This window comes from Micropterus salmoides, unplaced genomic scaffold (genome assembly GCF_014851395.1).
Source record: "Micropterus salmoides isolate LMB-PRFRI ecotype aquatic unplaced genomic scaffold, ASM1485139v1 Ms_hic_scaffold_10, whole genome shotgun sequence".
Lineage (NCBI taxonomy): Eukaryota > Metazoa > Chordata > Actinopteri > Centrarchiformes > Centrarchidae > Micropterus > Micropterus salmoides.
The window spans coordinates 765,147-778,297 of NW_024040041.1; the positions used below are offsets into that span (position 1 = coordinate 765,147).

A 13,151-nucleotide genomic window follows, 5' to 3' on the forward strand; every position below is an offset into this window, starting at 1 on the left:
CCTTAAAATAGGCTGCATTTACATTGAAAGCCTTAGTACTCAGATCAAGTTTTTAAGTTTGGGTGTTTTTTTGGGTGATTTTTTTAAATGTGGCCATTATCAGATTCCAGTGTGAAGCGGTTCTGAACTGACCCGCATGCTCAAAATAACAATACCAAAGATGTCACATGAAGCACGCTGTCGTACAGAAGTAAGCATGAAGGCCACTGAAGCAGTACTGAAGCAGTTTCAGTTGTAAGTCGATGTGCCGTAGAAGCTAGCGACTCCGTGAGCACATAACGAGGATGAGAAAGAGAGCCAGTTTAATTATGGCTTTTTGTGGAGCAATTGCTGCTACCTCTGCACAGAGGTGTGTGTGGAAGCAAAGTTGGAGCAAGGTGAAAATGTGACATGTATGGCCTCAGAAAGAGATTTCAAAATTTTAGGATGTGATGGGCTACTTTTTGTCTGTCAGTGCCTCTCTCCTCCCTCTCTCTGTATTCAGAGTGACTCCCGCCAGCACAAAACTGTGATGAATGTCTATCTAGACCGATGTAAAAGACACATGAGAGTTTGCATTGGCCCAAATCAGAATTAAACTTCTCTTCTGCCTGCAGTCGAACATAGCCATAAAGTAAATGTGTGGCACCTGGATATGAAGACACATTATACAAAGCAAACAAAGGTCATTCAATTCTTTTCAAAACGTTCCACAGTTTCTCAGTGACTTAGCCCAGACTCCTATACAGCAACGGTAAGGTTAGAGATGGGCTGGAGCAGTCAGGCCACCACAGGCCTCCAGAACAGCTTCAGTACTCCCTGACAAGTCTGTGGAACTCTATTCTGTATTTATGTGTGCCAGCTATTTAATCAGGTTACCTGATTGAGATCAGAATCTCTTGCAAGAGAGACCTGAAAGGGTGTACTACAAAGCAAAATGAATGGGTTAGCAAGGTATGTTGAGCCTCAAGCCAGAGGTTTCAATGCCAGGAAACTGGCTGGATCGCCTTATGGCTGCACACCTAACCTGCTTCAGATTGGACTGGAAAAGGGTTGTCCTTTCACTAATTACTTTCCCGATGACATTCTCTGAGAGTGATAGATTCTCAGCTGGTAGAATAAAATTAAATCAGTTAAAATAATTTCACTTTGATTTGGAACCTAAAGTGATTTCCATGTATCCTTGAATGACATTATAGATTGTGAATTGAAATCTTCTCTGAACCTGCTGCTTGCTGTGTTGCAGCTGTCCAGGAGAGGAACTCGTACGCGGTCAGTGTGTGGAAGAGGGTGAAAGCCAAGCTAGAGGGCAGAGACATCGATCCCAACCGGAGGATGAGCGTCACGGAGCAGGTAACGCTCAAGACATGCTGGCGGATGTGAGACACCAGTCTTCATATGTGAATACAACCATCCCATCAAGTCAGAATCAAAGAGCAATGGTGTTAATGCCGACATTTAGATTTTCACTAGACTCTAATGATGCACTTAAGAATTTAAATATTAACGTATATTACACGTAATTATATTTTTAATCTTTAAAATTTGATCTCTTAATATTTGTTTCTAAGCCTTATTTATATGGAACACCTTCCACCATTTGTCCAATCATCATAAATCTGGGTAGATGTCTAAACACGGTGGACAGAATTGTTGCTCCACATGCTCTGGTGGTGAATTAAACCAAATTCTGAAGTGTCATAATGATGGGCATGCAGGCGTGGTCTGTTTATTATAATCTGCTTTTCAATGTTGGAGTTTAATTTTCTGTGAGCTGGAATTAGCTAGAGACATGAAACCTGTAACTATACCCACGAAAAATATGATTCCAGTCGGTGAGATGGTGGCACTTAACGGCCCAAAAAAATGACACTTTATGGCCCCTCCACGCCATGACTCATTACACTTCAAACTAACTTGGGGACTTGGGATCTCAAGAATCTCACAGTTACTGTATCAAACATGACATCAGACAAAAACACGGAGGCTGACGTCATCTTCAGCTGGACTTGTGTGTACTATGTTTGAAGTATAAATGGGGCCTAAATGGTGATTAAATATGTATCTGACACATTAAGATATTAGCTATATGCTGCTCTCTGACACACCTTCTTTGATGAGCTACTTGATCCAAATAGGTTCACTGATTTGAATGAGTGTATTTGGTGGAATGCAACTGAAGTGATGCACTCAGCTAGAGAGAAGACGTGTCACTCTGTTGGAGTTGTTGGAAATAAACAGTCAGCTTGTGAGTGTGCAGTGATGTCACAGAGTGGAGATTGTTAACTCACAAAAGATCTTTGGCCAAGCACAGACACCAACACACAAACCTGACAGCCATTTAAAATGTTGGCCAAGCTTAGCGAATCCTCGCATTTGCCAACCCCTGTCTCTTAACTCAGTGTCTCTCACAAGTGCGCCCAAATATTTTTTTTTCACATTCACACACTCATGTATGCAGTGGAATGCTGCTCTGTAGAAGCCGGCTGTGGTAAAGGTGAGCAGCTGAATGAAGTGACAGTAAGACAGGTTGTAAAACATGTTTCCTGAACTGGTGGCCTGCTATTTCATTGCAGGTGGACTTTGTCATCAAAGAGGCTACCAACATGGACAACCTGGCCCAGCTGTATGAGGGCTGGACTGCCTGGGTGTGAATGCTATGCTGCTTCACGTCTTTGGTCCAGCGAAGGCTTGGAGATCCACCAGAGTCCAGTGGGTCTGGGGTGTCCGAACAGCAGCTCCGGGCCACACTGGGGGGGAGGAAATGGGAAGCGGATGCTTAGTCCTTCCTCCCAAACTGGGGCAGCGTCCTCGTAGCACCGCTGCAACCACACTCCCCCAACCATCGGCGATCGGGCTAACACAACGCTTAGTGGGACTGCGGCCCCACCTTCCTTTCTGGGGTTTGACCAGGCAAAGCAGCGCCGAATGGGGGAGGGGGGAGGAGAGTCATGATCTCTTCACCCTCGACTCGGAAATACCTCCCCCCCTCACCTGCATAGCTCACTATCAAGTTGTACCCATAAACATCTCTGCATCCTTTTGAGCCAATCAAACTCCACCTGAGGGCAGAATGAAGCAGGAAGTGAGTTTTTTTCTGAAGCACACAGTTGACTAGCTGTGGGATGGACTTCACTGGGGCTAAGGCTCAGACGGATGGGGCATTTACATGGCCACACTTGTCTTTACCTAATGTTTTCCTCAATGGTGTTATGATTCTGAAACACAGTTAGGCAGACATAAGGAGAACAAATGTTCAGCAGGATTCTTAAGGCTACATGGACACTGAAATGAAAAGAAATGCAGATGGAAAACAATAATCAAACTGTGCTTTGATAAAGACTCTAAGTGTTCAAATTTATTTCCCAAGAATAAAAGATTGAATGCAGTTGTTTTCTCAGGAAGGTTCTTTGTGCTTTCGTGGAAATAACTAAAATGTCCTGTCATGTGAAATAGTTTTGGATGGCTCATTTGTGAGCTTAGGACAGACGTGTAAAGGTAAAGGGGGAACCTCTGTCTGATTCTTTTCTTCTGTGTGCATCTTTAGTCTGTGTTGTGCTTTGCAACTGTCTTCAGGCCTCCTTTAGATAGAACTGAATGGAGTAGGCTAGATTTCTGCCTTTTTTGACTTGCCTGAGAGAAGCTGTTTGCCTCATTCGTATTCACTCCCCTGCCCTAATGCTTGCATTTTATTAATCTTGAACTTCTAGTTTTACATTTTAAGTGGGGAAAAATTATGTTTTTGGTGATGGTGCAAAATGTTCATTCTTAAAGCTTTTATTGGATTTTGTTGGATGCCAAATAAACATGGAACTCAAAAGAGTTAGGTGTTTTATTTCACAGTGAGAATCTTAATATTGACTTCATGACATAAACTGGATGCACACCAGGGTCCTGTATTACGAAGCAAGTTCAACATACCCAGGATATCTTTTCATTATCTTGCTTCACTGACCCTAACAACCACAATGACCTGCAGAAACTACTAGTGTCGCAGACCAGGTGTGTTACGGATACGGGGTGTTGTCAAAGGAGCAACGTTCTAATTTTTGCCTGTTCAAGTTTGCCACCTTCTCTGTTCCTCTTTGACATTTTTATTGATAAAATTACTACCTCCTGATGGAGCTTGCTATAGTTATGCTACATTCGGATACTGGGCAATGAAACCATGAATAGGTCCCTAAATACTGTATGTTAAAAAAAATTGCCAGATTGTTTTCTGTAACAAAAAAACCCAACAAAAAAACAGTTTTACAATTTAAGCACCTCTTGTCATCAGAAAGAATGTGTAGTCAAGTGGTGGTGAATACAATTTCAATAAGAAAATATTACAAATTGAATCAATATTAATTAATTTATGTATCATTAAAAAATACTATATATTCAAATACATATGCAGTTATTTATGGGGACAGTTCACAATAAATGAAAGCTACTGCAACAGTAGGATGTTAAAACAGGCTACAAATAGGGGACAAAATTAACTCATTTTTGCAATATTGTGAATTGTCCCCTATCAAATAGGTTATTACTTGAAAGACTCCATATGTTGCTCAACACAAGAAAAAAGTGGGTCTGACAGGGGCTACTTTTACTTGGGCAGCGCACATTCTTGTTTACAAAGCTTGACCAAATGTATGGCTTTAATTTTTATTTACGGATTATCTGACTCCGCCCACACAGCCACGACATCTTCAGCAAGCTTGCGTCTTGCATCTGCATTGAGCTTCTGGGGCAATGAGTGATTTCCCTGTGTGTGAAAACAGCCTGATCTAACGGCGCTGTACATAGCTGGTGGTAAATCTCGACTTCACAAACCTCCCTTTCACCATGCATCACAGTTACACTGTCATTCTGTGGGAAACACTGAATAGGGTTGGTTGATTAGGGGTCCAAACCCGAGTGAACCCACGAATGCAAGATATTGCAGTAATTGTTCTCGTTTTTGTTAGTGGTCCAAGAGTGGGGCTGGAAACCTCACTGGTACTGGGAACCACGAATGCAAGGCAAAATGGCTTACTAGCGCCCCCTACAGAGCAGCCCCCGGGCAAAGTTTCACCAATGTGTTTAAAATTTCTGTGGTACATGTATCATGTCCAGACGTACAAAAGAGCCTCTTGGAGCCATTGCCTAAACCCAACAGGAATTAATTTTTTGGCAATTTACACACTTTTTACTTTAGAACTTTAGATTTAGTCCCATCCAGTTAAAATTTTTCGCTGTGCACTCTAAACGGGAGATTAGAAAGGGAGATTAGTTCTCTGCATTTAACCCATCCTATTTAGGAGCAGTGGGCTGCCATCATACAGCGCCCGGGGAGAGGTTTGGGGTTCAGGGCTTTGCTCAGGGGGCACCTTCGGCATTGGTTTGTACCATTTATATCTATGCAGTGTCTATGATCAAATTACTACTTACTACTATTTACTAGGGCACAAAATTGTCAACTGTCAATTGTCATAGATCTAGCCTCTTTATTTTGCTTTTAAAGTGTACCAAGTTAATACACTTTAAAATGCACACATTTTTCTTTCGGGGGGCACCCCCCCGGATCCCCCTAGGGGGTTGATGTCCACCCACCATAGTCTCACAAAATCCTGTGGGAAACACTGGGCTCTTATTGGGTTGATCAGTGTCAGACCCAAGTTATTATAACTTGATATGGCTGGTTATTAGATTATTAAAATTTTATCTTTAATGACAGCACTGTAAAATTTGTGAATTTCTTTGTAAAGCAAGCAGTAAATGGTCATTTTATGATACATTTTGGTTATAATACGTCTTGAAACATACATCTCAAATGGGGATCTGCTGTGAATGGATGGGACAATGCTGTAAAATGTCAGAAAAATGTATATTTATTCAGTGAAAAAGTCATTGATAAAAATGCACTTTAACCTAGACCTTCTGGTTTTTGGACATTAAAACACCATATACTAATAGGGAAAGTGTGCACATAGAATGTGGCTTGTAATTACTGTTAAATAATGTTTATATGAAGTAAATCACATGCACTAATAAGAAAAGTCTGTAGATATATCGGAGTTGCTTTTTAATACTGTCAAAATGTATTATTATTGTTATTGTTATTATGTACATTAACAAGATAAAGTAGATATATTGGAAAGTTTTTAATTACTATAAAACAATGTTTATTGATGGTTAGAAAATGTGCCTTTAATTACATACATTAATGGTAAAAGCGTATAAATTTATTGGAGATGTGTTTGTAATTACTGTCAAATAAGTAAGGTAATAACAACTAAGGTAAACCCCCGTATTTAAATGGTAAAAATGTGTAGATATATTGGAGAGTTGCTTGTAATTAACATTTGACATTTTGAATGCAAATGCTTCGTATTTGTATAGTTTCGCCTTTCTAGTCTTTTCGACCACTCAAAGCACTTTTACACTACATCTGTATTCACCATTGACACACATTCATACACTGAGCCTAAGTGCTCAAACGGAAACTAACATTCACACACATTCATACACTGGCGGAACAGCCGCCAGGGGCAATTCGGGGTTCAGTAACGCTCTACCTCCTGAGCCACAGCCGTCCCGACATTGACATTTATTCATTTGGCTGATGCTTTTATCCGAAGCGACTTACAATTGCTATATATGTCAGCAACGAGGGGTTAAGTGTCTTGCTCAGGGACACATTGGTGGATGTCTCACATTACTGTCAAATTATGTTTATATAAAGTAACCCCCGTATTGAAATGATAAAAATATATAAATATAAATGCTCTGTACTTGTATAGCGCCTTTCTAGTCTTTTTGACCACTCAAAGCACTTTTACACTACATCTGCATTCAGCATTCACACACTCGGGTTTCCGCCGACCTCCCAATTAACGGGCAACCTGCTCTACCTCCTGAGCCACAGCCACCCCCAGTATATATGTAGATATATTGGAGAGTTGCTTGTAATTAATGTCAAACAATGTTTATATAAAGTAACCCACGTATTTAAATGGTAAAAGTATGTAGATATATCGAGAGTTGCTTGTAATTACTGTAAAAAACAATAACTTAATATCACTTGTTTTTTTTTTTTGTACAGGATAAAACCAATATTTAACAGGAATTAACTGTAAATATATTGAATAATGACATAAAATAAACATAAATCTATGCTTTAAATTATGGTATTTGAAGGTAATTATATGAATTTTCTTTGTGCTTTACATTGAAAAATCTGTACTTTGACAGGGAGTTCTTGTGGATGGATTGGACAATCTTAAAAATACCAAAGAATACTGTATTGAAACAGCAGTCTTCGTTTTAATTATGTAATTTTAAGGTATTTTTGCAATATTTTTAAGTTTCTATACAGATTGATACATTTGTTTAACATTCTACAGAGGTTGTTTTTAATGATTTTTTTATTCCACATCTGTTCGACTGTAAAAATATGGAAAATGTTTAAAGTAATTATCTGTTTTTAAAAAACAAAATTTTTCTGTAAAATAATTTAAGGTTTTTTACTGTAATTGACGGGAAGTGGTTGGAAACTTTGCTGCCAGACTTTTTACTGTTATTTTATGATTTTTCCTTTTTTTTTCTTTTTTTTTTTTTTTATAGTGTATTGATTCTGTACAAAATGAAGTACAAAGCAATGGTTGACAAAGGTGCTATAGGAGTAGTTGCACTGTGGTAGCAACGTGTGTAGACCTTCTGTAAGACAATAGACAACTGCTGGAACTCTGATGTTAACAGAAAAGAGGAATAATTAACATTTGGTGCTGCATCTCAGCTTTGACTCTGACATGGCCTGCTTCACCATGATTGGAACATTACACAGTATTTCCCACTGCGTGTGGACAGTTGTCTCTTGAATAAACACATCAGCAATTTTATGTGGACACACTTACACATGAGGATTCAAAGTTCACTGGCAGCCAGCACTATCTCATAACCTATGCGCAGGATATAAATGTCCAGATTGTATATAGTCATAACCATGATGTAATTAGCTAGGTTTGTTCTGACCTTCATAACATGTCTTTGTCTTGTTTTAACTGAGCAGATTGACATCCCCCTCAGAAATCATGAACTGAAGAGGCTCAGGGCTGGCAAAGCCTGCAGCAGGTTAATGATTACAGCAGCTCTGCTTATCACAACAGCCCTTCTCTTTGTGTCAGAGTGACGGACTGTGAACACAGTGTTTTGGTGTTTGAGTGGACAGCCATGTCAGGGCAGCGTGTGTGTGTGGCAGACTTCGAGGAGGAAGCCAGGAAAGTTCTTCCTAAAGCTGTGTATGACTACTACCGCTCAGGGGCTGATGAGCAAATCACACTGGCTGACAACGTTGCTGCCTTTAACAGGTACAACACACACACACACACATATTGAGAGGCTCTGTTGGACACTGTGTTTTAGCATGAAGCCAAAGTTCAACTAAAACCTAGTTCACACTACAAGATTTTACGCTCAGTGAGCTTGGCAACCGTCGGGCTGTGATCGGGGGTAAATCACCGATCGACTGGCGGTCGCCAGTCGTTAAGTGTTAACTACTCAATGATGCATTGAAACGGCTCCCTGACGCATCGCTGACATGTCGCCGACAACAGCCAGATATCTAGCACGCCAAATATCTGGAGGAGTTGGCCGACTCGAGTACTTTTTCACTGCAAAACACTTTTTACTCTCCTCCAGCTCTCTTTGGTGCACAGACAATCCCTGCTACTTGTGTGTGCTAATCCATTATTTTACTCATATTCTTTGTCTTTATCATTTTTATCATTACAATAAAAAAAAAAAAAGTGTTTCATGTATAGTTTAGCCTCATTTCCCATTTCACATTTCACGTGTGTTTTCTTGACAAAACGTGGTTTGGAGACCAGCCTTTGGGTGACAGAGTCATTGTCAGGTGGTGTAGCCTGTGACCCCCTGTCACTGATCAGTCACGTAGTGTGAACGCCACAATGACTTTAAGACTCCTGTCACAAGACAGCAAGATGTGGTCTGAACAGCATGCCAATTTGCCGACGTTGAAAGTTGTGTAGTCTGCACGAGACTTAAAGCTACAAACAGCAATGTGCCTCAGACTCTAAAGTACTATAGTACTATTTACTGTGACATTTGTGTCATCTGCAAAGCCCTGAGCAAGAAAGATAAGAAGATAATGGTGGCAGATACTTTAGAATGTGGTGAAACACCCGTATTTCAAAACAGGTCGTCTATCTTTTGTCATTCTGCTTTTACATGTATGTGCAGGTTCATCTTTTTTGTACTTAAATGTCATGTTTTCAATTTATTTTTATGATTGCTTTGTCACCATTCCCTTTTCTACAGCGTTTTTTATTGATGTAAGCAGCAGTCACACTCATAACTACTCCTTCCTATTGTTATTATTCTTGTCTTCAAAATATGTGTATAACTTTATGAAGTTTCCTATATTTTAATGCAATATGTATACATTTTACACTTACACAGCACAATTCTTCCCATCTTACAGTGTAATTATTTGTACTAACTCTGTACTAGTACAGTACATAGGTTCAAGATACCTATTCTAATATAAGCCTGACCATCCTAGAGAGCGTAAATTTTGGGGTGAATGGTATTCTTTGTGGTGAAAACGCAGCAGCTGCCTGTTTGTTTATTTGCTGGGTATTTCTAGTTGGACCGTGGGCCTGTTGAGTCAGGAAACAGAGTTTAGACCCAGATGTAAACACCAGAGGCTCTGATGCAGCTTGAAGGTTTATATAGACACCAACAGAAAATGTCAGGCCTACACAAGGTGAAGTCAAGTCCAAACAAAGGCAGGTAAACATGAACATATATCCAAACAAGGTCTCAAAATCCACAGCAAGGCAAACACGGAAACAAGCAGGGAAATGCTCGACAAACAATGACAACACTATGAGAAGTGACTACAACAGAGGACATTTTATACTTGAGCACACCAGACACACATCAAGCAGGCAGGGCAATTAACCACAGGTGAGACACATACAACTAACTAATAGAATAGAATGCATACTTATTAGATGAGGAGCCTATGATCATTTTTTAAATTTGTAAACACCTAATTCAATGAAGTGGCGATTGTGATGAAGTTATTGGACAAATTTTACTGTGTTCACCTGCAGTGTCTCAGTGTAATGTACAGTACATTAGCCTGTATGGTCACTATATATTGCCTTAGCTAAACTTTAGCCAACTTATTACATTAGCTAGTAGAAGCTTATAATGCATTTTAGCAAGAAGTCGAATGCACATGCTCAGTGTCATATCCAGAGAGTGCTGCCAGCATTGCTGCAGAGGCTGTAGGGGTGGGGGGTCAGCCTGTCAGTGCTCAGTGCATGTCCCCCTAACATTTCAAAAATCTATGTTTTGTCCCCCTAACTTTTCTCTGGTGGAGTTGGCTCAGAGACAAGGCAGTTTACAATGAGTGTCAATTACACACTCCACATCAGACATAATTAAACGGACAAAACAAAAAACGTGCAACACAACGCAAAGGTGGTGAAAAAAGTTTGCTTGAGGCAGGTGCAACAAAGTCCCTCAATATTACAGACCTTTCTTTTGTGCTGCTGTTACTTATAGCCTACCTGAAGACAGTAGTGAGGACGCCTGCAGCAGGGTGGGTAGTAACTTGTTACAAGCGACGCAAATTTTCAAAATAAATAAACAAAATAAAATAAACTAATGCCTCATGCAGACTACACGACTTTCAGTGTCGGCCAATGGACGTGCTGTTCACACTACACAACTTGCATCTTTGATTACTTTGATGGAACTATGTCCTGTGGTCTGATGAGACCAAGATAAACTCATTTGGCAAGACAGCTTGATCCACCGATCCTGCTGAAAGATAAGTCTGCAACATCTGATGTCTTTCAGAGAGAGTAAGGCAGAGGTTTTTGAAATTCTTCAAATTCCATCTCTTGAAATAACTGTGCTTACTTTCAAAGCACATTGTCCATAGTCTGATCAAGGGACCAAACTTCAGAATCATTGCTGGGTAATGATGTAATAATGATGCTTTGGTTTCAGGCTACTTTCATAGAATAAAGCTTTTCTTGACTCTAAATATTCTTGAATAAGAACATCAAGATATGCAACCTGAGGCAGAGAGATTTTCTGAGCACAAATCATGTCCACAATGTCTTTCAGCTGCAGAGTCAACAGCCACTCATCATCTGCTGTATCTTTCACTCAATTGTGAGTTATGAGAAGCAAACTCTCTGTTTCCATGACATGTGGGTGGTAAATTAAGATTTAACCTTGAAAATTTGTTTGCATCCTCTCACTGGACGACTCACAACACGTCCTTCAACAATATGCTCCTTCATGTGAGCTATTAGCTCTTTATTATCTTGGCACTGGCGTTCACATAATGCTATTCCACATTTATTCAGTCCCTGTGCTCTGTTGAAACCAGGCCTTGGAAACAAAACCTTATGAGTTTGGCTGCCCAAACGCTGAGTTTCTCTCTGGGGAGCCTGATGCGGCCGTCTGCATTTCCTCATTCAGACTGTCGATATCAAAGCACATATTGGAACGCAATTACATCTTTAGAAACATCGATATCCCAGTTAGACAGGGATTAGTGTTTTACTATTAGTGTTTTTACCCCAACGTGATCTTGAACATGAACGCTTTTATGATCAATCCGTCATTGATGTATGGACAAAGAGTTCTTTTTGGACATCGTAAATTTATCCTCAGCACAGAATAAAATCTATAAACTACTGTCCTTTATAACACAGTGACTCTTTGGACATTAAGGCAGCTGTCAGGTTGGCAACAGTTGCACAAAAACACTTACCATGCGCTACAGAGCTGCAGTAGGCTGTACTGTTTAAACTAATTTGTATAAAACTGATCAATGAACAGTAACCTTTCGTCTTGTAGTGGCACAGATTGAACATTCCTATCGTAGTTATCAGCTGGATATGAAGTGAATTTTTCTGAGTACGGATGACTGTGGTGCAGCTGAAACAAATAAATGTAGTTTAAAAGTGAGTTTTTCATTATTTGCTGATAGTCTGAATGTGTTCTGACAGCATTTCATAAAATACAAAATGAGGCAGATTGTATTAATGTGACATAGACGTCTAAAACTTCACAGTCAGTTTGAACCTAGACACATTTTACACTGCAAAAAAAACATTAATAGCCATAGGCCTACTGAGTCGGACTGTCACTTTACAATCACAGGTCCATGAAGAGCCTAAACTGTGTCTAATCTGTCCAATTAATATTTTCATCATCAGTTATTGCCACCGGCATTTAGCCCCGTCAGGTTCCAGCTGAATAAACATGCCTGTTGCTATTTAAAATGAATAACAGGCTGTAGGGGAATTCCAGCACTATCATTATCACTATCATCAATTCCAGTCTGATAAATGATGAATGAGCAACACTGTATAAAATCTAATATTAACATATCGATCTTGCGTTTTAGAGCCAATCATGGTCCGAGTTGGCAGAAATCATATTTATAGCTCCACCCGATTAAAAGGCTCTGCCTTTATTTACCCGTTGCCATGGTGAATCGTAGTATCGGAGCTCCATTGATGATGGCTTTTTTTCATCCCCACGCACGCGCTTCAATCAGGTTCAACATACTCAGAGTTGACTGAACTAATTCTGATCGGCCTTTCTGAAACTGAAAACTCTGAGTTTGACTGCTCAGAGTTCGTCAACCCAGAGTTCAGGTTTACACTCAGAGTTTGTTGAACCTGGGCTCAGGACAACAACTGGTATTCTGACGACTCCAATGACGAATACGTGTCGGACAAAGACTACGACCACAAGTACGAGGACGAGGAGAGTGATCAGGATCGAGAAGAAGGAGACGAAGAGGAAGATCGAGAAGCCGAAGAGCAGACCTTTGTGTCCAAAAACGGTACAATCACATGGTCCTCTGAGTGTCAGCATCACAATGCAGGGAGCGGCCAGCCTGTGGGACGCGGAGAGTGGACGGGCCATATTCTGGGCCACGATGCTGCTCAAGGTCCTTATGCGTAGTCGACGCTGCTGCGATTCGACGACCGCGAGACCAGAGAGACCAGAGACGTGCCGCAGACAAAGTGGCTGCGGTCAGAGACCTGTGGGACAGGTGGGCAGAGCGGCTTCCTTGCCTGTACAACCCAGGGCCCGAGATAACAGTGGACGAGTAGCTTGTTCCCTTCAGAGGTATTGCAGTGTTG

At 40.5% G+C, this 13,151-nt stretch overlaps 2 protein-coding genes across 3 annotated transcripts in view; both read left to right on the forward strand.

Annotated features, from left to right (window-relative positions):
- smg1 (SMG1 nonsense mediated mRNA decay associated PI3K related kinase) overlaps nt 1–3,801 on the forward strand; it is a 145,305-nt gene extending 141,504 nt beyond the window's left edge. For both annotated transcript variants that reach the window (XM_038739044.1, XM_038739052.1), the window contains exons 63-64: nt 1,226–1,332; nt 2,556–3,801. In XM_038739044.1, coding sequence (XP_038594972.1) covers nt 1,226–1,332; nt 2,556–2,633 — 185 coding nt within the window. In that variant the 3' untranslated portion in view covers nt 2,634–3,801. The remainder of the gene's footprint in view (nt 1–1,225; nt 1,333–2,555) is intronic.
- Nucleotides 3,802–8,103: 4,302 nt separating this feature from the next.
- The window catches only part of hao1 (hydroxyacid oxidase (glycolate oxidase) 1), a 30,331-nt gene continuing 25,283 nt past the window's right edge, over nt 8,104–13,151 (forward strand). The window contains exon 1 of the mRNA XM_038739065.1: nt 8,104–8,312. Coding sequence (XP_038594993.1) covers nt 8,176–8,312 — 137 coding nt within the window. The 5' untranslated portion in view covers nt 8,104–8,175. The remainder of the gene's footprint in view (nt 8,313–13,151) is intronic.